The sequence below is a fragment of the Rattus norvegicus genome, chromosome 12 (assembly GCF_021556685.1).
Source record: "Rattus norvegicus strain SHRSP/BbbUtx chromosome 12, alternate assembly SHRSP_T2T, whole genome shotgun sequence".
In the NCBI taxonomy this organism is placed as follows: domain Eukaryota; kingdom Metazoa; phylum Chordata; class Mammalia; order Rodentia; family Muridae; genus Rattus; species Rattus norvegicus.
The window spans coordinates 14,707,503-14,733,833 of record NC_141545.1 but is presented as its reverse complement, the minus strand read 5'-3'; the positions used below and the strand labels follow the sequence as shown (position 1 = coordinate 14,733,833).

Below are 26,331 nucleotides of genomic sequence, written 5' to 3'. Positions count from 1 at the left end.
CAGACGTAGATGACCTTGGGGTGGGGTGTATGGACCGAGGCTCCTCAGGGTCCACTCTCCTTCCCAGGAGCAGCATGAGAGGGAGCAGGTGACAGCCCGGTGGCAGGGCAAGCCCATGTGGAGCACAGCTCTAGTGGCTCGAAGGCTCAAGGTCCTGGATTTCAAAGCTGCTTTGCCTAATGAAACACACTTACTTTAGACAAAATAAATCGTTTTATTTCTTTAAAAGTTGCACATTCGGAGTGACATTTAAAGTATCTAATTACAATTCCACTCTAATTACCAGCATACACATATAACACATATTTAATATGCTGGCTGAGATTCAGTATTCATGCACTCATTAGAATGTAAACCTTGATACAATCCCAGTGACTGATCTTTGAACGTGTAACATATCACTTAGGAAAATAGTCCTGCTTCAATTATCCACCTAGGAGAGGAGGATAATTTTCCTATTCATCACAATTAGAGTTCTCTGAATCCATCAGAGGTAAAAACCAATGTTGTCAGAACACCGCTAATGGGAGAGCTCTGGCTTAGGAGTGTGATCAACAGGAAGGCTCCACGCAAAAGGCCTCCCCCTTCTTACCTATCTCGGAGGGACGGTGAGAGAGAGCTCTTTGAATCTGGGCTGTTTGCTTATTTTCTGAGTTTGACAGTTTTGAACAGTACTGCCTTGAATTTTGTTGATTTTGGTGTACAGATACCTTTTAAAATCCAGTCATCAAATCTGCAGGCATCGTACACGAGCTCACTACTCTCCCATGTTTATAATGTGTGTGCAAGCAGCAGCCCAGACTCCGTAACACTGGACTGAGACCGGGACTCAAAGCCATGTTCTGGAAACCCGGGCCGACAGGACTCGTGGGCCCATCGTCAGCTTAGTGGTCGGCTGCGGTATGACACTGCTGTGATCACATGGTCCATCTTCTGACAGTCACAAGGGATCGAATTGCTGGGCTGAAACCCCACTCTGCTCTGTAGCCATGTGCAAGCGGGCCGCCTGCTTTCCCTGTGGAGCAGGCCGGGGATACCCAACTATAAAAGACTCCTCCTCCAAGGATGCACGCATGGCTGTCAGTGAGATTCAGGGAAGACAGGATGAAACAGACGGTTTCTTGATTTAGCACAAAGAGCAGAGTGAGCACTATTGTGCATTCTGACTAAATATGGTCTTTCTTTGTTTTTTGTTTTTGTTTTTTTTTTTCCTTTTTCTTTTTTTCGGAGCTGGGGACCGAACCCAGGGCCTTGCGCTTGCTAGGCAAGCGCTCTACCACTGAGCTAAATCCCCAACCCCTGGTCTTTCTTTGTTAACCAACATGATGTAAGTCACCAATGTTTTCAAACCAAAAATACTTACCTTTAATGTTCTAAAGGCTGTATCTCTTTCAAGAATGTTGACATGATTTATAAAGAGTAGCATTTTCCCTCTAAATTGCTCAAAAGGCCGCATATGAATCTCTGGAGAGGGGCATTAAGCTGTGAGAGCACAGGTTCCCTTTGTAAAGATGCTACTGCACGGGGTTGGGGATTTAGCTCAGTGGTAGAGCACTTGCCTAGGAAGCGCAAGGCCCTGGGTTCGGTCCCCAGCTCCGAAAAAAAAAAAAGATGCTACTGCACTGCATGTGTGTGCATGCATGTGCACATGCCATGTGCACATGCGTGTGCATGAGTGTGCGTATGCCGTGTGTGCATGCGTGTGGGCACTTAATATGGAATCTCTAGTTACTCCCATTAACCGCATGCTTGCTAAGATAGAACTGCAGTGCAGCCACTAGTCTGTATTGAACCACCTTACTGCACAGAGATTTGCAAATTGGCATACTTTAAGAGACAAAAGTATACACTTAAAAGTATTGCTAAAAAAAAAAGTATTGCTAGAAAGGCCAGATTTTGGGGGAGGGGGCTGCAGTAAAGACCAAGGTGTCACGCTGTGTGGGAGGAGTGTACCTGGGAAACAAGGTTTAAGACTGTCTGTAAATATAGGGCAGGAGTTAGGGACCAGGAACACAGGCCAAGTGTCCTCAATGTGGGGCCAGCCTTGTGCAGCCAGAGAACACATTTAACATGACAGAAAAGATACAGGATGTGGAAACGGTAGATCAGAAGCTGAACTCCAAAAGTAATCAGAAGTTCGGTCTGTGTCAGCCACACTAGTGGCTCTGGAAGGGCGTGGGGCTTGAAGACTAAAGAGAAAACAACATGTGGTCCAGCGGACAGACACCCCAGTGCTGCGGATCCCCAGTGAAAACCCCATCCCTGCTGCTCTAGCCTGGCCCTATCTGTTCCAGGTCTACAAATCCCCCCAGAGACAGCCAAATTCCTAGAGGCTGTGGATTTGTTTTGCTACAGGAGACGACTACTCTGAACAGGATGTCACAGCCAAGTTCACACTTCTGTTGCTCTCTGGACCAACAGGATCTCTTCTCTGTCATACTGTGACAAATCTGAGCCACAATCCAGACCACTGGGCACTGCTGCAGCCACTGGAGAAAGACTGCACACAGCTAAACTTCAGGAGAACTTCAGGTTGGTGGATGATGCACAGGAGTGCGGTCGAGAAACCAAGGGAATGGGATCAGGTGGGAAGATCGGCTGTACAATGTGCAGAGGAGAACATACCTATTGAAGCACAGCGAGAGAGCGTGCAGATGAGAGCACACAGATGAAAGCATACAGATGTGAGCGTACAGATGTGAGCACACAGCGAGAGAGTGTACAGATGAGAGCACACAGCGTGAGAGTGTACAGATGAGAGTGTACAGATGAGAGCACACAGATGAAAGCATACAGATGTGAGCGTACAGATGTGAGAGTGTACAGATGAGAGCACACAGATGAAAGCATACAGATGTGAGCGTACAGATGTGAGCACACAGCGAGAGAGTGTACAGATGAGAGCACACAGCGTGAGAGTGTACAGATGAGAGTGTACAGATGAGAGCACACAGATGAAAGCATACAGATGTGAGCGTACAGATGTGAGCACACAGCGTGAGAGCGTACAGATGTGAGCACACAGCATGAGAGTGTACAGATGTGAGTGTACAGATGTGAGCACACAGCGTGAGAGCGTACAGATGTGAGCACACAGCGTGAGAGTGTACAGATGTGAGCACACAGATGAAAGCATACAGATGTGAGCGTACAGATGTGAGCACACAGCGTGAGAGTGTACAGATGAGAGCACACAGATGAAAGCATACAGATGTGAGCGTACAGATGTGAGCACACAGCGAGAGAGTGTACAGATGTGAGCACACAGCGTGAGAGCGTACAGATGAGAGTGTACAGATGAGAGCACACAGCGTGAGAGTGTACAGATGAGAGCACACAGCGTGAGAGTGTACAGATGAGAGCACACAGATGAGATCACACAGACCAGAGCACAGCCTGAGAGCAGGCTGAGGAGAGAGAGTTGGTTTCCCACAAGAAGGCAGGAAGGCTGGTATGCTCAGCCTTCCATGGGAAGAGAAGTTCTGTGAGGGCAGGACAGACTTTCACTTTTAAAATGTATCCCTAGCAGCTGGGATGGTGCCTGGAGCACTTTAGGGAAGAACTCTGATTAGGAAGCGAGGCTGCAGTCGGGAGGTGGCGCATGCCTTTAATCCCAGCACTATGGAGGCGGAGGCAGGCTAATCTCTGAGCTTGAGTCCAGCCTGGTCTATGAGTGAGTTCCAGGACAGCCAGGGCTACAGGGTTGTCATGAAAACCAGGGTGAGGCTGCATGAGGTGCTTGAACTGTGGCTGCCATTGGCAATGAGGGTCACAGCAGCACCCCCTGGAAGTGAACGACCTGGAGTCCAGGGAGGAGTGCGCACTGAGTCAGGAAGGCAGTGGCGAAGGCCTAGACTGGAGAGGTAGCAGGGAAAGGGAAAGGGGGAGGCGGGAGGGAGGCCTCGGAGGATCCCAGCAAAGGACAGAATGGGGTCAAGGGAGACGGTTCTTGTGCTTGAGCTTTGAGAAGTCAGTCTTCCTTTTGTTCGTGAATATTTTTCTCTTAGAAATTATCCCCCCCCCCCTTTTTTTTATAAATCACAGGGACTCAAATGGCCTGGGCAGTTTCCTATGAAACAGGACACTCGCTGTCCCCGTCCTTTCAATAATGTCTTCTAATAATAGGAAAATATCTGGTCTTACGCTAGTGCTTTGGGGGACAGCTGTGTCTTCCTAAGGGAAGTAAGTGCTCTGGGGACCACGGAGAGCAGCGACTGAACACCCAGAGCTGGATGCTGGCAGGGCATCAGAGAATGAATTTATCCTCCGAGCTTGTTTATCTAGTCATCAAGGAACAGAGGGACCAGTTGGACGTGCAGGGAGGAGATGGACAAAACACTGGGTATGAAATAAAACCAATGGGAAAGAAGAGTCTGGCCTGGTCAACGGTGGCCCTGGACTAAGCCAGAAGTATGGAGGCAGAGTATTGGAGGATCCCCCTTCCAAGTGCTCAGTCACACATAAGACTGGGATTAAAGTGAGAGAAGAAAATAACTGGGTATGGTGGCTCTCACCACTAACCCAGCCTTAGGAGGCAGAGGCAGGTTAACTGAGTTTCAGGATCACACACACACACACACACAGACACACACAGACACAGACACAGACACACACACACACACACACACACACACACACACACTTAAAAACAGTAAAACCAACTTTTCTATAATTCAGTTTCTACACCACCACAATTGTCTGTCTAAGGTATAGTGGAGCTCTTACCTGAAGAATCTGGTCTCCGGCAAGGAGCCTTCCATCTCTGGCGATGGCCCCGTCCCGGTAGACTTCCTGAATGACGATGTTGATCAGTGGCGTCTCATTGCCGCCAACGATGCTGATTCCTAACTGGATGTACGGGTTAGTGCGGTGGATCTCGATGGTGGTGATCTCTCCTTCTGGTAAACTAAGTGGCTGTTGTACGGCTGCCAAGTCAAGCAAGAGAGCAGTGTTTACCTCAGATTCCCCACACAGGGTCTCAGAGGTTAACAGTGACTGTGCTAATAAAACAGGGTGAAAATTAGCCAAGGTTTCTTCTTCCACAGGCGATCAGGAACCATCAGTAGATAACGGCTATGTACTAAGCCAGTAGGGACCACACACTAACAGACGGCCACCATGCTCAAGCACAGATTGCGCAAGACTGTAGGAAAAAAACCAAACCAAAACGCCGTGGTCTGGTGGATAACCCCAGACGGCAGAGAAAAGGCCATAGCTGCACCGACTGGTAAGGGGTGAAAAGTGTCACAGATGTGTCAAGAAACATGAACACAGAGGGCGACTTACGGTCTCTTAGAGAAAATGAGTTCTAGAAGGAAGAGCAGCTCAGGCTCTGTGTGCTCCTAGTGGGTGTGCAGGTAGCAGGGGTGTGGGGTCGGATGCTGTACCCCCAGGCACACAGTAGCCAGCTGTCTGAGCCTTCACCTTTCAGGCTCAGGGCTTTTAACCTGGCTTCGTTTGCTTATTTACTTCTCAATGCTACACGATTTACTGAACTAGCATAGTGTTTAGTGTAGTGACTTTTGAGTTGTTCGTGTTGCATCTGTGGTTTTGCAACCACGGTTCTGATCACGCACTGAGAGTAGCGGGTCTCAGTGGGTAAGGATGGGAGGACCGGCTTCCTCCAGTAAAACTCCTGCTTTATTTCTGGACTGCAGCCAGCTAGAGCTGCAGGGTGCAGCGGGAGTGGTGTGGTATGCAAACTGTACTCCAGTGTAACTGTCTTGGCAGGACACCAGTGCATGCTGGACGGGCAGGGGAGGAAAGGCCAGGGAGACCAGATAAACCAGGAAGAGGTGTGCGGCACGTACAGTCAGCTGCAGCGCTCTCCTCAAAGGCGGGGTTGTCCAGGCCGGGATCCTCGGTCCACACAGGAAGAGGTGCAGGTGTCGAGTTTCTCTCTCCAGGCACAGTACCCAAGCAGTCCGTTTCTGGGGGTGAGGGGCCTGGAGGATCTATTACAGTGGATCCAGTTTCACCCTCAATCTGTGTATGAGCTTGACTAGTTTTCCTTCTCTCTAGATCAACTCTCCGGTGAGAGGCTCCAAGACACCTAGAAAGAGCGGCAGGTGGATTTCAGATGAAGAGGAAAAGTTGGGTAGGGATGAGAGGGTGGGGGGTTAATCAGCAGTGTGTACCTGAACAAACACGTAGCAACCGCTTATGCACAAGGGAGCCTAAAGTACCCACAGTTCAGCACATGGTTCTGATCCTAATCTCTGTCCAAGCCAAGTTCTCCCTACCCTACCTGGCAGGCAATTCAGGAAAGACATGAAGACAACGACAGCCAAAAGCCACTACTCAGGTAGACACTAGTTGCCTGGAAGCATCCCAAGAGCCCTGTCTGCCGGTACTGAGAGAATGGGTGTGAAATCCGGACCAAACAGTGCTTTTCCCAGGCCAGGTGTCTCAGCCAGGGGGCAATCTGCAGGCTTCTTCATGGAATGTGCCACTGGCCTTGCCACACTTGTGGGCAAGTACACGCTGGGAGCTTTACAACTCCCTGCAAGGCTCAGCCAGTCTGCCTTACGCTCAACACATGAGGCAAAATGTGCTTCCTTAGTCTGTCAAACGTGAATCTCGAGATGGGCTACTGAGCTGAGTTGGAACTGCTGCCTCGCTGGTTAAGCAAATGGCAGGTAGAGGTTCGCTTACCTCAATGGCACGCTCAGACCAAAGCTCCCCTTGCCAGAGTGATAGGTCAAAAATCTGACCTATCACTGGCTGGACACAGCAACCAGGAACGTGCAGTGTGAAGGAAGGGCCAGAGCCACGGCAGGCCACACGCTCAAGGTCACAGACTTGCATTCAACGACAGTATTTTTCTTTTTTTTTTTTTTTCTTTTTTTCTTTTTCTTTTTTTTGAAGCTGGGGACCGAACCCAGGGCCTTGCGCTTGCTAGGCAAGCGCTCTACCGCTGAGCTAAATCCCCAACCTCAATGACAGTATTAAAAACTTCCAAAATTCTCACCGTCGCAAAGTACAGGACAGATCCAGTCTAGCTTGGGCCATAAAGCAGCACAGCTCCCCACAGAAACCAAGCATACACACGCACACACACACCCCCTCTGCTCCCCAGTTCTGAGAAGGATGACCAAGGAAGTGCCTGCCCCTCCTCTTCTCTCATCATTGCTTCCTGTGAGCTGCGATGGAGGGACAGAGCTCAGTCTCCATTTTGCACTGCTGTGCGATACTCCAGGAACTGTTCCCACGAGTGTCTGGCAAATATTTTTGAAAATGTGATCAAGGAACACAAGGCCTTTAGGAGGAACATTTGAAAGTCACCTTGCGAAAAGGGAAGGAAGTGGAGGCCATGGAGTGATGCGACTGAACACGGTTCAGATGTGAGTTCCACAAACCCAGCAACCTCCAGGGGACGGAATGTCAAGTCTACAGAATGGGGAATTCGCCAAGAACACATCAGCCATCATATTTAGCATACATGAGTAACCACCATAGCTAAAGCACCAAGCTCTCAAATGAAAAGGAAAGACAGTTCTCATAGAGTGAACAGGCGGCCTCTAGTACTCAAAAGTGTTGAGCAGCGTCCTTAGCCGTCTGGGACTCCTCCTCGCCCCAGCAGGCATGGCTGTCTTCCACCGAGAAAGCACACAAGTGGCAACAGGCATTGTAAGGGCGTAGGGAAAGAGGGGACTTGGACTTGCTGCTTCTGACAGTGTAAATGTGTGCAGCCTCAGTCGGGGTCAGTGTTGGGGCTCCTCAAAAATCCAAAACAAGCCTGCAGAAACAAGTGACAGTCAGAGCCCGGCCACGTCTCTCTCGGAACATACCTCTGGCAGACGGGACCGTGTTCACTGCTGCATTATTTACAGTGGCTCTGAGAGAACCGCCCAGACATCCATCAACCACGAATAAAGAAAATGTATGTACACGCAATGAGACTTTCTTCGGCCAAGAAAACCGAAAACCATGGCACGTGCAGGAGAACAAATGGGTGGAACTGAGATCACACTGCAGAAAGATGACTACTGCACACTCTCTCATCCAATCCCGCCTGAGGACCAGGTCAGGAGAGGAAACAGAGGTACGAGTGGGCGGCCATCTTACGGGAGGGCAGGGAGGAAGGGCATGTATGGAATACGTGTGGTATGAAAGTATGGCTATTGGGTGGGAAGGGGTCCAACAAGATCAGGGTAGGGCAGGGGAGGACAGTCCTACAGGAACATAAATGAGAACAAAATATAATAACACGCCAGTATACTTTGTTGTTTATGTATGCACATGTATGAAAATGCCATGAGAAACCCCTCACTATGCTCACTTAAAACATTTTTCTATTCTATAAGCCAGGTGTGGCGGTGTGTACCGCCACATACCATTAATCACAGCACACAGAGGCAGAGGCAGGAGAACTCTGTCAGTTCAAGGCCAGCCCAGTTTACACAATGAGAAAAACATTTTTTTAAAGGTTTAATTTCCGGAATACACATCCATATTACACATAAGCATCCATGGAACATGGGTAGCAGCTAGTTTCAATGCAGTACACACCTTAAATCCCAGTTCTCAGGAGGCAAAGGCCAGCCTGAGCTACAAGAATAGAGTTAGCTGAACTAAGAGCCCTACAAGGTATACGACACCTATCCTTCTGCTACCGAATACATACAAGAATGAATTTAAAAATGGAAACTCTAAGCTTGCTAGAAAGGAAGAAGCAAGCTTGCTCACATTCCGGATGGGACATGCAAATCCTTAACAACAGGAAACCAACCACAGAACATGAAAAGACTAAAATGGCGTCTCGGAAAAAACATGGGGGAAACAGCTTCAGGGGAGGAAGTCTATAGATAGAATGTTTGGGAACACCCACACTTCAACAGGATGGCCATAGCGCAGTACACCCGGCAGGGCCACTGTGCATGTGAGTGGGAGACAGCAAAGTAATCAAGGCAGAGCAGAGCCCACACAGAAACAGCCAAGAGAGGCAACTGCTACAAGGGACAACAGTGAGACCCAGGGCTGTGGGTGTGGCCTGAGGGCGCCTAGCATGCTGAGGTCCTACTTCACTCCCAGGGACACAATCTTGCAAGGACCACAAAGTGTCAGTCTACATTGAGTGATACCTGGTGTGCTCGCCTATGCTCCAAGTACTCAGAGGACAGGGTTAAGGTAGAGAGATGGGGGCTGAGGCCCAGGCCAGGGCACTGGCATTTCTGTCAACACTTGTGTCCCAGTGGGCTTTCTACTCCTGTGATAAACACTACAGCCAAAGCAGCCCGGGGAGGAGAGGTTTGTCTTAATTTTACACTCACAGTCCACCACTAAGGAAGTCAGGGCAAGTACTTGAGGTAGGCAGGAAACTAGATGCAGGAACTGAAACACAGGCTGCAGAAGACGTCCTCTTCATGGCCTGCTCAGCCTGCCTTTTATACAATCCAGGACCCACCCACCCAGGGGTAACAATGCCCACATCAATCGCTGATCAAGAAAAGGCCCCCAAAGATTGCCTCCAGGGCAACCTGATCGGGTGGTTCCTCAGCTGAGGATCCCTCTTGACACAGAACCTTAGCTTGTGTCAAGCTGATGAAAAGCCAACCAAATACAGAGTTTAAGTGGAAAACCTGGGTGTGTGAGGAGGAGGAGGAGCTGCTAACGGGTTTCAGGCTCCATCCGGTTGTTGGAATGTTCTAGAATCTAGATGATACACAGCACTGGGACCCTGACTTTAAATAGGTGAATTTCACAGGTGAAATGCAGAGCAAAGCTGATGAAAGGCCAAGGATGGAGTAGCTCAGAGTGGGCGCGAACAGGGAAAACTCATGACCACGGCCTATCCAGAGCCATCTCCTTTGCTTGGTACTCTGCTAGTCCCCGTGTGACAACCTTGGTGTGCACAAAGCTCCTGCATCCCCACAACTGTTCTATTAATACACGCAGGACACTTGAAACCGAGCTAAGCCAACATCACAAAGCAATGGAATTGCAGGGGAAGAGTCCAAACATTCTCTGATCAGATTTCAAAGGCTCTTGGCGTTTTCCTCAACAGCAGGACTGAGTTTATTTGTGTGGAATTCTTTTTAAGTCCTAAAAAAACAAATTGAATTGGTTCTATCAACAAGTACTTCAAAACACCACTATGGAGTATCAGGGCTCACCAGACCTAGGTGAGCATTAAAACAAAGGCTGAGGTGGGTGCGGTGCCCGTAGTCCCAGCTTAAGAGGTCCAGGCAGGAGCGTCAGTTCAACGCTAACCTAGCTAACAGAGCTCAAGGCCAGCATGGTTATGGGAGACCTTCTTAACACACACACACACACACACACACACACACACACACACACACACACACACACTCATGCAACAACAAAACCAAACTGGGCATGGTGACACCTTTAGGAAGACGAAAGTGAGTCTCTGAGTCTGGGGCCAGCCTGGCCTACGAAGGGAATTGCAGGCCAGTCAGGGCCATCCGTGTTCTCTGGAGACTGTCTACAAACAAGCAAGCAAGCAAATAAACAAACAAACAAACAAACAAACAAACAAGCCAAACCAATGCTGGAGGAGCTAGCTTTAGAAGATGCTTGCCTTACAAGCAGGAAGCCCTGAGTTAAATCCTAGAACCCATGCTAAAAAACAAAGCCAGGCAGATCCCGGACCCTTGCTGGCCAGTGAGAAGCCCTGCCTCAGACAAAGCAAAGAAAACAAAGACCAGGTGGACAGAGCTTCAGCAACACCACACATGTCCTCTGGCTTTACATGCATGTGTGTACACAGACCAAAACACAGGAACCCCCAACCCTCCAAGATCCAGGCGTGGGAGAGGGTCATCCCAGAGAACAACACACAGCCCAGCTACTCAGAAGCGGAGGCAAGAGGATCGTTTAAGTTAGGGGTCTGAATCTGGCTCAGGTAACACAAACAACAGCAGACCCCCACGGACCTTTGGAAATGAAGCAATCAACAGTAACACAGACTCCAGCTTGTACTGCAGGGGCGTCCTGGTGCGCACAGGAAGCCAGCACAGAGGATTCAGAGCAGCAAGTAAAGCCGACAGACTACAAGTGCACACATGGCCGAGACCACACTGGTCCAAGTGAAGCTCCGAGGCAGCAGAGGTCGGGACAATGCAGCCAGCCACAGGCTGGGAGCTGCAGGGGTCCACACCAACCCCTGATTACAAAGAAATTGAAGGGCCCGAGTAGCAGCAAAGAGCAAAAACACAAAGTTTTCCTTTCCTGCTGGCTTGATCCTGCTCCATGATCCCGGCTCTCTGAAGGAAATCACATGTAAAGTAACCTGTTTTATGCTTCAGGGACATCATTCCCTGCTGCTGGGCGCACAGGAGCCCTAGGAGACATGGTGCAGCAGAAGGCACTGTGCATTAGCAGCAGTACTGGTCGTGCTGGTGGGAGGGCAAAGGGATGCTTGCTAAGCCCCGTGCTAGGAGACTGGAGCAGTAGGAGTGGCTTAGGAGCAAGGAAAATGATAAGGACATATAGCACAAACAGAAATGGATCTGACAGACAGCAAGGCTACCTGACGTCTCCCCTCCATAAAAGCGCCGAGAAGACTGGAGAAATCATCAGAACCAACTGAATCCTGGAAACCAGCAAAAGGTGCCAGCAGTCTAGAAAGAGTGATTCAGCTGGCTCCATGAGTAAAGCACTTAAGTCCTGCAAACCTGAGCTCGGACCCCAGAACCCGCTTAGAAGCCTAACACTGATGTTGACGGAGTACCTGTAATCCTAGACTGGGGGGGCGGGGTTCACCGGAAGTGTGCAAGGCCAGCCAGCCTGGCCTCCACAGCAGGGGCAAAGAGACAGACATGGACGAATAATCACTCTTGTTCTCAAAATTAAAACCAAACCAAACCAAACCCAGCCGGGGATATATAGCTCACTGGTAAGAGTGCTAGCGTAGCAGATCAGGCCCTGGGTTTAATTCACGGGATTTATAAACATAAAATAAAGCTAGACTGGGTAGTCCATGCTTGTAATTCCTGCACTGAGGCAGGACTGGGGGTTCCACACCAGGCTGAGGCATACATACAGGAACCTGCCTCAGAAAGACTGACGTGATGCTCTAATAGACGGAAGGCACCGTACATATGAGTGTTGCTCTCAAGCAACATTTGCAAAACATGCAAACTTCTGTATCTGGAAAAATAAAACCAGGTTCTTGTTTAAAAAAAAAAAAAAAAAGACTGATGCTCAATGAGCTGACATAGTGCAGCTCATAAACTGCCCAGGGCTGGACATGGGGGAGTGAGGCCCAGGCGCAGGACAAGAAGCTGCAACAGAAACTGACAGAAGGAAGCCCGATACTCGACAATCAGACAGTGGCAAACTTGTAAATTCAAGAACTATGGAAAACCACTTCTCCGTGACTGAAGGCCAATCGGAGAGCACAGCTCACTGGAAACTATAAAGAAGTGCAGTCACAGGGAACCCCAGGAGCACGGTGAGATGGGAAACTCACTGAGCGCCATAGCACAGAGAGGAGTCGGCAGGCTTAAGACGCAGGCTGCTCAAGATTATGGAGGCTGGGAGCTTCTTAGCTTAGCACTCGTGTTATCGCTTGGCTTGAATGTTAGCTGAGGACACAGGCTGGAGAGACGAGCAAGGAGAAGGGCTGTCCACGTGACGTTGTTCGGCAAATACCCAGCACAACTGCTTGCTCAGACATGTTTGGTAAGACACAAAAGAATCCTAACCTAATAATGGTTTTGAGGCACACAAGAAGCCTGGTATGAAGATGTCATGGTAGCACTTTGTGTGCTAATTCAAAAAGAAAATAAAAGATGCATTACAGAGAAAAAAGACAGGAAGGAAGGGAAGGAGGGAGGGAAGGAGGGAGGGAGGGAGGGAGGGAGGGAGGGAGGGAGGGAGGGAGGGAGGGATGAGAAAGACAGGCAGGAAGGCAGGGAGGGAGGAAGGAAGGGCCCAAACTATTACTCACACACAATTAGGCCTGACTAAGACTAGTACACTCAAGTCTCTGGAGGGTCCTTGGACTCTGCCCGCAGGTGACAGAGACACTGAATGTAAAGCCACGATCCCTGCTTTTGCAAAGGCACACACCCTACTTTCTCTTAGTCTCTGCTTTAGGCAACATAGCTTGGGCTCAAGCAGTTTCTCTGTGAATCTCCACATTTCAAGTCTTTTCCCCTTCCATGTAGGAAACCAAACCCATGACCTTGTACATGCTAAGCAAGGGCCTTACCCTCAGCTCTGTGTCAACAGAGGATGAGGTTCTCTTTCGGTCCCCAGCTGGGAGCCTCAGTTTCTCAGTTCTCAATTATTTCTAATGAATAAAGTGAGATCCTTTTATAACACTGTGACCTTAGCACTGAACACCCCCACACAGTCACTTGCATATGAGAGGCTGACTGCTCCCTACAGCAGAGCATGCACAGACTCCATAGCGGAGTAACCTGACTGAGGTACACGACAAAGTGTACGGTGTACGGTGACTCGCTCTAAATCCTCATGCACTGTGAGATGACAGGATTAGATTAGTCTGCGTTAGCTCTGGGAGTTTATGTGCTGGTCTACGTTAGACCTATGCTGTATCTGAATCCAGTATGATGTGCAATGTTCTGTTGGCCAGAGGCATCACGACCACACAAGTTGCTTCAACTGATGCTTGGAAACAAATACATGTATTTCTGTCACTTTCTGTGAGTCTAAAGATATGAGTTGTTCTGTGAGTGAGTGTTCTGTGAGTGAGTGTATCTGTGTGGGCAAACGCATGAGGGTGCCCATGAGGAGGTCGGAAGACAAGCTCCAGGAGTCAGTTCTCTCCTTCCACCCTGTGGTTTCTAGGGATCGAACTCAGGTTGTCTGACTCAGTGGTAAGTGTCTTTAATCAATGAGCCCTGGGGCCGGTAAAAATACCCCTAAACATTTATGCCTCTAATTCCTAGTTCTTATTCAGTCAGAATCTACAAGAGCCGAGAGTAACTGAAATGAGCCAAGTCATTTCCACCCCTCCTGGCTAACAGAACTGCTGGTCTCAAGACTGTGAATTAGAGTTCTGGGGTATGTTTAACCCTTCACCACTCTTTGTGTTGTTTGTTTTGTTTGAAACCGGTTTTCACTATGAAGACCAGGGTGGCCTGGAACTCACAGATGTCTGCCTCCTAAAGGCCAGTGCAACCCTGAGTGGTTTTCACCATCCTTAGATAATTGGACTGACTCCAGTGTAATTGGACTTCCTCATGAAAATAAACTAGACAAAAGAATATTTGCATTTAGTTTCCTCCTTCCTTCCTTCCTTCCTTCCTTCCTTCCTTCCTCTTTCCTTTGACACCAAGCCCCCTTGCAGAAGGAATCTAATGTTATCACCTGTCACCCACCCGAGTTTAGGCTGCATGGTGAAGAGAATATTACTGAGTGGTCCTTGCTTATCGGGGCTCCCGTATTCATGCCTTGGAGGTATACCATTATATATGAGCCAATCCGCCTTATTTATCGCACTCCTTAATTGATAGGTTCATGTATTTACTGTGCTCATCCCCTGCCTTAGCATATCTGTGCTGGGATTACAGGCCCGAGGCACCATTCCTGGCCCATGTGTCACAGTTGCTCTGTGATACGCTTCCTTGGTGCCTCTGTCACCCTTGTGCTTACCTGTTTTTAAGATGTGCCTCCAGGTCACAGCGCTGCATTACATCTTGGCACACGGAAGAAAATGGACACAGAACCAGTAATTTGTCCAGAAGCTTATGGACCAAGATGCTAGATTTCTTACACAACTTGAAATGAAGCCTCTTGCGGTCCAGCGGACAGAAGTCTTTCTCCTGCAGGAAGTTTCTGAGGCACTTGTGGCAGAACGTGTGTCCACAGGGCGTGTCGAGCGGCTGAAGCAGGGGCTGGAGGCAAATGTGGCAGACGAGGTCGTCGTCCACCTCCCCCTGGTAGTTGTACAAGTGGTTCTCTCTCGCCCAGTGCTGCTGGCCACACTCGAAGCACAGGGGATCTAGGGAGGAGGCCGAGGAGGCCTGCTGCACGGGCACCATCTCATCACTGGTTGTTCCCATGGTCAATCGGCTGTTCCCAGAGGCTCATGGGTCCAACACTTGCAGGGTGTGTGTCTGCCTAAGGCCAAGTGCAAACAAAAGTAATCAAGATAGATAAAAAGCCAGACAAGTTTTCAATACGAAAGTATATTAGAAACAAAATAGTAATAAAAATAATAAAAGAAACTTCCCGGTTGAGTGAGAAAGGTTCACTCTGCCGAGGTCCAGACAAAGACTTTGCGAGCCAAAGCAAAGGCACGGTTATGACCAGAGGAACCGCCACACCAGGAAGGGCAGCCCACCTGCTCCACCGACTGGTGTCCCTCTGCACATCCATGTCCACTGGGACTCTCAAGGCTAATCAATCCCCCAGGGCACAGACAGTGTGGCGTTCCTTATCGGCTCGCTTACAGCTCCTCACTCTGCTTGAGCTGAGCCCTCAATAAAGGCGGTGTCTCTTAATGCCGTCAAGGATAATTCTGTTTGTCAATTAAAAGAAGACTTTGCTCCACATTATGGGGTAAATACATTTCAAAACATGTATGGTTTGAAGTCTTTCCCTATACAAAATAAATGGAAAGACATATTCTACTGCACCTTAAAATAACGTCTCTGTAAACTCTGGAAACACTTCTTATGCCGAAGGAAAAAATGCTACAATTCAATTAAACATATGAAAGAGGTTATAAATTAGTTTGGCCCGTTAGACCCACTTCCACTTACTACTTAGAGCAGCTAGCCATGCATGCCTTCACTAACATGACCTGCAGGTGAGGCCCAGGGGATGCTCGCCTCCTGAAGGCCTTTGTCCTTGCTGCTAAGGCACTAAGGGTTAAGAACTGAACTCCAAAGGCAACAGCTCTCTGCCTCCCTTCCACAGATACTGGCAGAGCCTCCGACGTTTGCTGGAGAGTGACACGGGGCAGGAGAGGCAGAGAGGCCAATTAGAGAGCCCATCATAAAAACTGCATGTGCTGGGCACTCTAAGACGTGAAGCCAAGGGCAGGATATGATAGGAATGCAGGAGAGTGAGAGAGCGAGAAACTGGCATGTGGCTGTGTTTGGCTTTGTGGTTGGGAATATTTTTTAAAAGGGGGAGGGGGGAGCAACGCAAAACAAAAACTATAAAAACTGTACTGCTGAGTTGTGACAGGAAGCATCGGCCAGAGCAGGGATGTGGGTGTGGGATAAGGGCATCTCAGGAGAGAAGCACACCACACAGTCACACAGGCAGAGTGGCCACAGGGCAGAGCCAGGACACGGCAAACAGGCAAAACATCTCAGGTATGAAATGCACTTGGGAAATCTAAAACCGAAAGCCCCTTCCCCAGAACAGAAAGGGCAGTGCCACATGGAGTCCCTGCTTCAACAGTAGGGGTTTCTCCAAACCACGTGCCAGCATTTGCTATTAATTTATCTAGTGTGTGCATGAGTGTGTGTCTGTGTGTCTGTGTGTACATAAAAATCACAGGAGCTTGTGAGAGACTGTTTTCGTTAAGCAAGTAGACTCTGGGGATTGAAGTCGGATTTCCATGCTCAAAGACAGGCACCCTCACCTGCTGAACTATCTTGTTTGCCCCGTGACTGATATTTTATGTCGAGTATTCATTTTAAAAACCTAAGAATTGGTCAGAGTGGCGCACGCTCATAATCTTACCACTTGGGAGACTGACTGAGGCAAGTTCAAGCCCAGCCTGGACTACAGAGGAAGACCATGTCTCAAATACACCTACTTAAGCAAATACAAACAGATATCAATCCTAAGGGATTTAGCGAGAATGGCCATGATTGGGTGCAGGATTCCGGCAGGCCAGCTTGACCCAATGTCAGATAAACTGACAACTAGTAAAACAGTAGCACCCGTGACTGCCTCCCCTTAGTACGGACAGCAAATCCTCCCTGTGGTAGCTCCTGGGTCCTGGTCTTCTTCCTTTGAACATGGCAGTTGTTCTGTCAGTGTAGGATGCCCGAGACGAAGCAAAGCGCTAATTCAGAATTCATGCAGCCTCTTGTTTCCCGCCTCGTTTGCAAGAACTCTCATATCCTTTGCTCTCCTTTGATGTGACAGTGTTTATTCTAATTTTTCTTCTCCTCAGGAAAATATCTGGTAATGCTGGCCTCCCACATAATGACTAAGAAAACACTTATCTTAAGGCTATTATGTTTTAGCTGTTCCCCAAGTCTCTATCTTTAGTTCTTTATTTTCATTTTATGACAAAATCTTTTCATAAGGAAAATTAGCATAATAACAACTACATTATCTCCACCCACAAACATGTCTTTGCTGCCATAAAATAAATGCTCATTTGAACTTGCAGCACTAAACTAGGAGCACAGACCCAGAGTGGGCCTGGGGTGGTCAAGTCCTTGCTGGCCACTGACCAGACACAAGCTCTTCTGTGTCTGTCGGCTGGTGACAGTGGGACTGTAGAAAGAACGGTGAGCATCCTACATGCTCCAAAAGCATTAGGTATTAATACAACCAAACTACAGAGCCAGCCTGCCATTGGCTCAACGCTAACAACTTACAATTAGTAAGAGAAGAAAACCGAGTTCTTCCCCACTTCCAAACGGTGAATGGTGAACTAAGTGGTTTCAGCAGGAGAAGGATTTCGTGGTGAGTTCCGTGCAGGAAGGCAGGCCAGGCCCCACTTCCCAACCCCCATTGCTTTCCCGTCGGCCAGGTCTTTCCCTCCTCTTCTGCCAGAGTCCTCTAGGAGCTTTACACACATCTCAGGGTTAAGCCATGTGTCTGAGTGGCCCCTAGTGGCCCTAGCACCAGGAGCTTGGTCCCAGCATGATGGTGCTGGGGAGGTGCCTAACAGAAGTTTTTAAGTCACTGAGGATATACCTGGCAAGAACTGAATGCAAGCAGCTAAGAGCCTTTCTGCTCTTGTCGAGGACCCAGGTTCCATTCCCACCACCCACATGGCTCACAACCATCTGGAACCCCAAAGGCTCAGGTTGCCTCTTTTGGCCTCCGCAGGTACACATGGTGAACGTACTGAGCACTGGCAATGCCTGGTGCTACCAATTATGCCAAGAGGGAAACATCTGCCGTCCCTTTGACTCAACAAGGCCAGATCTGGGCGTGCCCTCCCCTCTCATCTTCCTCAGCACACCGTCCTCTGTGGAGTCCCGTCTCTAGAACCCTGCTAACTCTCCTTCCCCATCAGCTCTTAAACCTCTTTACACACCCTCACTTTAACTACTTCTATATGGTGTGTTTGCTTATGTATCTCCCACCCTTTTTGTCTCCCTCTCACCTTGTCCCCATTTCTAATAGTCCCCTTCCCACATTCCTGTCTTTTGGCTTCATTTTGTGACCCACTGAGTTTAACCGGGGTCACCTGTGTTTGGATCTATTCACTGGAGTCCGGGTGGTTCATCAGTGGGCACCAAAGACACTGGCTCCCCCAGAATCACTCAGTAGCCAACAGGCAGTATGACCGACTGCGGACAGGCCCAGTCCTGTGCAGGCTCACTGCAGGAAGTCATGGCTGTCCTGGCTGTGTCCTGCAGGAGACAGCGTTTCACAGCCTCCTCCCCGCTCTTCTGTAATGTCCCTTTGGGACTACCACTCAACCATCACTTATTCTTGGCATCTTGAGCAGCCATGTTTTCTGCGTCCACTGGCTGTTCTTGCCAAGAGAAGCTTCTCCGATTAAGGGTGGGAGCAGCAGTTGTCTATGGCAGTAAACAGAACCATCTAGAAGGAGCCTGGTTTTGCTAAACAACAGCAGTGAGCTCCCCCATTTCCACTTCTTGGCACACACTATGCGCTAATAGCAATTTTCCAAGAGCTTCAAGTATGCGGCAATGTGTAAGCGCACAGGAGGAAACTATGCTTGTGCCTCCACAGAGTAATGAGCGCTGGAGCTGACCCTGCAATTTACAAACAAAGAACAAATGCTGTTCCTTTATCTCAAAGGCTAGAAAAAGGCTCTTCGTGATGCCAACACCCAGCTCTCCTTACAGTTCACATGGCCGTCAGCTGGTTGTGAAACTGACCTCAAAATCCCTTCACCCACTCTAGAAGTTCAGCAGTATATGAGAAAACAATGAAAGAAAAAAACTTCCCAACTACCATAGGACACAACGCCTACAGCCTGTGCGTCATCGCGGAGAGGCCAAACATTCTCGCTTTCCACAAATATCTACATGAGAATGTTGAAATGGCTCCGTGCGTGAGGACGGCAGCTGAAGGGACAGACCCCCAGACCCTGCAACAGCTAACCAGCCACACAAGCTGACGCAGTCGCACCATGGAATACTGCTCGGCCATCGAAAGGAGTAGACACGGCCCACTGACTCTCAGAAGGGCCCATCTCTTTTGGAAAGAATAAAAATGGAACAGAGCACCATGTTGGGATGAGCCCTGGCTGCTACAGGTCAGATCTTAGGTGTCTGGACTGGCCCATGTGGTGAAGCTCTGGCCTTCAGCGAGGAACTTATGGAAGATGGCAGGCAGGTCCTTCACAGCGTATGACCCGGAGGTGCCCTGCCCGCCTTCACCACAGAGGGAGCATTCTGTTCAATCTGCCCTGGAGCTTCCACACCTCGCCCAGAGTAACAGGCGGATAGAAGTGGAGCTCCAAAACTGAGTCAAAGTCATGAAGTCATGAAGCAACTGTCTCCGGGATCGGGCAGCAATGATGAATTAAGCAATGACGGGGAGGCCTTGCTGGAACACGGTGCTACCCAGGGCCTCCTCCTGCCTGAAGAAGCACATGGATCCTTGGCTGTGTAAAGGCAGTTAACATGTCATATGGGAGCCTCACATAAATTCTACTCTTAATCAACCATACAATACCAAGAGCTAGGAAAGCATCAAGGCTAAGACTCCGCGGTCCCACGTTTACGGTTTCTCACCTCTGTACTATTTCACTGCATCCAGCTCATCTCCTGTCCCCTCTCAACAATAGCACTTCAAGTACCTGAAAAGTCACTTTAGACTTATTTTTAAGTGGCTTCTTGTCATTAGATGTATCCCTATTTAATAATCTACAAAATCAGTAAGATAGACAAACAAAATGCTAGACACTGTGAAATTACAACCCAGAACTGTATGGCAGCTGGGCCACAAGGTCACTCCATAATGCACTCCTTCATTCGCAACACTCAAACATCCACTGTGTGATACTCTAGATAGCCTACCCTGGTGCCTTGGCTTCCTGTCTTTAACTAGCAGCTGTGCTTTAACTAGTATTGGTCATACATACATACGTACGTACATACATACATACATACACACACACACACTCACTCACTCCACGGCAACTCAAACAATTTTAATTTTATTTACCACCATCATTACTGTGTGTGTGCACAAGCACGTGTGGAAACACACACGCATGCACGCACTGTTCCACAGCACACGTGTGGAGGTCAGGAGCGTTCTGTTCTGGAACCAGTCTTTCCTTCCAGCTTTCGATAGGCACTGAACTCAAGTCATCAGGTTGACATCTGGGAGCCCCTGAGCCATCTTACCTGTCCACTCCACAGCAATTTCATTCAGAAGGGCTTATCGTATTATTTCTTTTAATAAAAGGATTGCATTTACTATTTTATGAATCTGAGGTTTTTGCCTGCATGTATACATGTGGAGCACACATATGCCTGGTGCTCAGAGGCTTTGGATCCCCCTGGAACTGGAGTTATGGATGGCTGTCAGCCACCATGAGTGTGCTGGGAACTGGATCTGCAGAAGTAGCAAGCGCTCTTAGTCACGGGACTATCTTTCCAGCTCAAATTTGAGATCGAAGTTCAAACTCTATAGTCTTCTGTACATTAAAGCCTGTCTTTAAAAAGCAGAAAACACACACACACACACACACACACACACACACACACACACACACACAGATACGCAGATACACACACATACACACACAGACATACACAAATACAGATACACACATACACACAGACATACACACACACGGATACACAGATACACACAGAAATACACAGATACACACATAGACACACAGACATACACATACACAGATACACAACACAGATACACACACAGACACACACACACACAGACATACAGATACACACACAGACATATACACACACACAGACATACACAGATACACACACAGACATATACACACACAGATACACACATACACAGATACACAGATACACACACACAGATACACACACAGACATACACAGATATACACACAGACATATACACCCACAGATACACACACACAAATATACACATACACACAGACATATATAGATACACACACATATACACACAGACATACACACAGATTACATACATACACACACACAGACACACACACACAGGCACACACACACACACACACACACATACACACGCACGCACACACACAGTCTCTGTGGTGGAAAGAATGCTACTGAGGAGAAGCCCACAGTACATGGCTCCTTCCCAGGGCATGCCTCGCAGCCTGCTGAACAGTGGCATTCCTAACGTCTCAGACAAAGCCGCAGCCTCCCTAGTATCCCGTTATATACAGTGGGGTGGGGGAAGGAACAGTGGTGTCCACTGCCTTGGTTTTACTGCTGTTGTCTGCTGAGGTGATATACAGGTATTTAAATGCCGCTTTATGAGACACTCAAAGGTAAGGGCGCAGATAAAAGCCTCCAAACGCTTAACTCCTAAAAGAAATCCTTTAAAAATTATGTTCAGATAACTGACAAATTATTTAAGGTTTTTCTCAATTTTTACTTCATATAATTTTGACTCAAAATCCCACAAGGTAGGAAAGGTCATCAAAAAAGTGCTGAGTTGAGTTAGGGCCCTAGGTTTCAAAGCTCAGCCCTGCCACACACCAGTCATCGATCCAAAGAGCCACTCAAACACCGGCAAATCTCGGCCCCTGCCTGTGACGCAGACATGGCGGCGTGGCGTGAGATCACCGTGGAGTGATGTTTTACTGCCATAGAGCCTCTCAGGGCTAAGGCAGCACTGATGGCAGAGGGTGACCGAGTTCTGGGCAGCCGTGCTGTCCCACCAGACTGGTGACCAGGAGGCTCACACAGGTCTCTCCAGCCCCATCACACGTCACCTGTAAAGGAGCTGCCAATCTAGAGCTCTGAGTCACTCAGACACAACTCCATGTGTCTAGAAACATGCTTTCGGCACACACTCCTTTCGTTTTGGCCCAAAAAAGAGCACATTTTTCTTTCCTGTCATCCACTGTCATGTCACTATATAAGTCCCGTCAGTATGACGGATTTGCTTTCTCTCTTGTGCCTTTTCTATGGTCACTAAACATCTGACCTCAAAATTCCCATTTCACAGCTAAGAGCCACATACTAAGGAGTGGCGGGGTACACAACTGAACACTTCAGTATTTCCATCAGGCAGTAAGATGCTACGATGTAAACAAAAATAATTTTCTTGGCCATGCAGGAAAGCCAAGTGGTCTGTGCCTTTACACCAGTACTCGGGAGGTGGAGGCTGGTGGATCTCTTCCTTCTTTTTTTTTTTTTTTTTTTTTTTTGGTTCTTTTTTTCGGAGCTGGGGACCAAACCCAGGGCCTTGCGCTTCCTAGGTAAGCGCTCTACCACTGAGCTAAATCCCCAACCCCGGTGGATCTCTTTTGAGGTCAAGGCCAGCCTGGTCCACAAAATGAGTTCCAGGGCAGCCAAATCTGTATAGTTAAACTCTATCTTGAAGAAAAATTATCACTTAAAAACAGTATTTTTATTTCTCCCTACTTCTCACTTCGGGTGCTTTGTAGGAACCGCAGGCGGCTGCAACTATTTCAAAGGTGTCACAGGTGATCAGTAGCATAAACAGATGGGCTTCCGTGACAGAATTCACCAGCGTCAACCTCCCATTTTCCACATTTTCTGTACCAAAGCTACAGAAGAGCCCACTCGCCCCCAGCACACACACAGTGGGATCGCAGGATGCTGCCTCTCTGCAAGCAGAGCCACACGAGGCAACACGTGAGGTGGAAGCAGCCTGTCAGGATGGGCTCACGGGGTGAGGGGGGGTGGGGGAGGCAGTATCTGTTATTAGAGTTGGGTTAAGACTTCATTACCCCCACTATAGACAGCACAGCGACTCGATGACACTGATACTAAAAGGACAGACATATGCTATTCAGTTTGTCCCCATTACAGCTTACTGTAGATGAGACTCGTCTGACCAAACAGCTTTGGGCCAGACTTCAAAGGCGTGATCGCCATGATCCTCGGGTCAGGACCCTGCAGGCCTAGTGCTTACTCTGAATGACTTGCTTGTGTCACCAGAGGGCCTTCCGGTGAGTAAATGGAGCAGTTAGAGTTGCAGCTCTACAGCTGGGGAAGAGAATTCTCACTCTGTCACAGTTCAGCATCCATGCAGACATGCCACAGACACAACATCCTTTTAAAATACACGACTGATGCTCCATGATTGGAAATAGAATGTTTGCTGTCGGACCAGAAATACAAAGTGGCTGGAAGAAACCCAATCACATTAATTTCCCAATTTTCAGAACCCATTCAAATCTCCAGGTTTTATGCTAGCATTTCACAAATCACCACACCAATTTACTTTTTTGACAGCTCTACTAGGTAACTTTCATAAACAAAATATCTTCAAAGCAAAATATTTGTCTCCACTCCTTCTCTCCTCTCTTCTTCCCACTCAGTTATGATTCCCACAGATTTATGAGGTCTGTTTGTTGTGGCGGTGCACACCAGCTGTGCCAGCATGGGAAGGCGCAGGGGAAGGATTATAAGTTCAAGGCCAGTTAAAGCTGGAAAAGTAAGACCTGCTTCAAATGCCCCCTCTCCCAACAAACCAGCCCAGCCTCTCCCGAGGCTTCTGGCTTAGTAGTGACAAAGGTTTAAGAAGGCATTTACATTTGGGTGAAGCACTGGTGCCGACAATAAACATGTGGTGTCACTTTCTCAATGCCTCATGGCGCTCGCTTCGCAAGGGAGTCGGAATCCTAAAGGGCAAGCAGCTGTGGACACGATAGTCAGAAAGGCACTGGGTTAAAATTCTTTTGACTTTAAAAACAAAACAAAATAAACAAAGAAACAAACAAGAAAACCAAACACCTAGACAGTCGCCCGGGATTATTTTATGTGTGTGTGTGTTTTCCTCATGTGTCTATGGACTACATGCATTTGCTGTGTTGGCTCAGGCCAGAACATGGTAGTGGGTTCCCTGTCACGGAAGTTGGAATGTCTGTGAGTTGCCATGGGAGTGCTGGCATGAACCTGGGTCCTTTGCAAAGGCAGCCAGTGCTTTGAGCTGTCTTTCCAGCTCAAATATTTTTTTTAAAGGTAAAATTCACAGATATCAATGCAAAAGTAACAGGAATTGGAACATTTTGGAAAAAACGTATTGCTCACAGGAACTGGAATTGTGCTTACTGTCTAGAGCAGTGGCTCTCAACTTTCTCCATGCTGGGATCCTTTAATATAGTGTTTCATGTGGTGGCGGCTCTCAACTGTAAATGTCCGCTGTTGCTTCATAACTGTAATTTTGTTACTGCTGTGAACAGTAATGTAAATATCCCAAAGGAGTTACAAGCACAGGCTGAGAGCTGCTGCTCTAGAGGGTATTTGTGTCACAGAAATTCTGGTTATTTGAGGTGGTTTGTCGTTTGGTTGGTTTTAGTTTTGCCTGTTTTGTTTTTAGTTTGTCCACAGGAAGTAACTGCACGGTGCTCACGAAAGAGTAGTAGGTAACTCAAGAACCAAAACAGTATGGTCTAAGTCAGCGGAGCTGAGGAGGAAAAGCAGGGGAAGGCAGATGTGGGAGACTCTTACATGCAGGCCTAACAGAATAGTGGGGGTGAAATGAAGGTGGGGAGGGTAACCCTTAAGGAAGAATACTTTCACTTTCAAACTTGTCGAGACATAAACTTTCTTTACGTGACCAGTAGAAGAAGCTGAAGAAAGTTGGCTGGGGGATGGGGCATTAACCAGGAGCTGTGCTAGGAGGCCCCTAAGACTATACAGAGACATATGCAATGAGGCTTTGTATGAGGGGACAAGTACAGTTAGCTGCTGTGGTGGTGAGGGCGGCAAAGGAGGTTAGAGGTTGTCACCTCTTATCTCTCATTTCCTCCCAGAGTCTGTGATTTCTACCTACCCCATACGGTGCAGTTTCTCACAGAACTGGCTCCTCTCCTGAGCCTCTCTTGAACTTACTCCAGGAGCTGCTGCTTTCACCATTAAAACTCTGTGTCAAGGTCACTAGTGAGTTCCACGTTGCTAAATCCATTGCTTAATTCCCAGTCCGAATCTTATTTGACTGGCCTCCTCTGCAAGATTTGACACAACTGATTACCTCCTTCTGCATGAAACCCTTGCGTGTGGTCTCTCCAAGGCTCCCACTTTCTCTCTAGTCGCTCTTCCTCGGCTTTCTCGTCACCTCTAAGGACTGCTCACTGGGAAACATCCCAACATGGGACGAAATGTCCTTACCTACTCTCCTGTCAGGAACGTTGCCAGTCTGAACCAGATCCACTTGTTGATAAGCTGTCTGGCCAGCGTCTCATGGTGGTTGTGGGAACTTTAGCTTCCAACCCTGAGCACTGCCCATAAACCTGCTCTTTCAAACTTCTCTGTCTCTGCACTCTACCTTTCCAGCTGTGTAGGCCAAAAATCCTGGAGTCGCCCTCGACTCTTCTCCTGCCGTTGGCAACCCCATCATTCTCATCAGCAAACCGTGATGAAGTTGCCTTCGACGTGTGTTTGAAATCGAGTCGTTTCTCGTTGGTGCAGCTCTGTCCAGCATGGCTCACTGGCCTCATCGCATGCTTCAGGAGCTCTCTCCATTTCTACCTTTACCCTTCACTTTCTATTCCACACAGAGATCTGTTAGCAGTGAAAGCTCAACCCCTTCAAGGTCGCAGTGAGGACTTTCTAGTTCCTGGTTTTTTTTTTTTTGTTTTTTTTTTTTTTGTTTTTTTCGGAGCTGGGGACCGAACCCAGGGCCTTGCGCTTGCTAGGCAAGCGCTCTACCACTGAGCTAAATCCCCAACCCCCTGGTTCTTGTTTTTATCGCATATGAAGAAGATCTGCGGGCTGGAGAGATGGCTCAGTGGTTAAGAGCACTGACTGCTCTTCCAGAGGTCCTGAGTTCAATTCCCAGCAACCACATGGTGGCTCACGACCATCTGTAATGGGATCCGATGCCCTCTTCTGGTGTGTCTGACAGCTACAGTGTACTTATATATAATAAATAAATAAATTTTTAAAAAGAAAAAGATCTGCTTTTCCAACAAAGAGTCATCAAGTGAGGGGAGAAAAGCAGCAGAAAGACCCTGCACGCCTGTCCACAGAAGAAAATGAGGACAGGTCATGAAAACTATTCCTCTGACAACAGCTTAAAAAT

The 26,331-nt window shown here is 48.3% G+C and overlaps 1 protein-coding gene across 3 annotated transcripts in view; it reads right to left on the bottom strand.

The window, feature by feature from the left end:
- The window catches only part of Lnx2 (ligand of numb-protein X 2), a 64,604-nt gene that overhangs the window by 14,111 nt on the left and 24,162 nt on the right, over nucleotides 1–26,331 (bottom strand). For 2 of the 3 annotated variants that reach the window (XM_087578737.1, NM_001108329.1), the window contains 3 exon segments: nucleotides 14,590–15,057; nucleotides 5,811–6,052; nucleotides 4,726–4,925 (listed from right to left, as the gene is read on the bottom strand). In XM_087578737.1, the coding sequence (XP_087434863.1) occupies nucleotides 4,726–4,925; nucleotides 5,811–6,052; nucleotides 14,590–14,999 (852 nt within the window). In that variant the 5' untranslated portion in view covers nucleotides 15,000–15,057. 3 annotated transcript variants of the gene reach the window in all.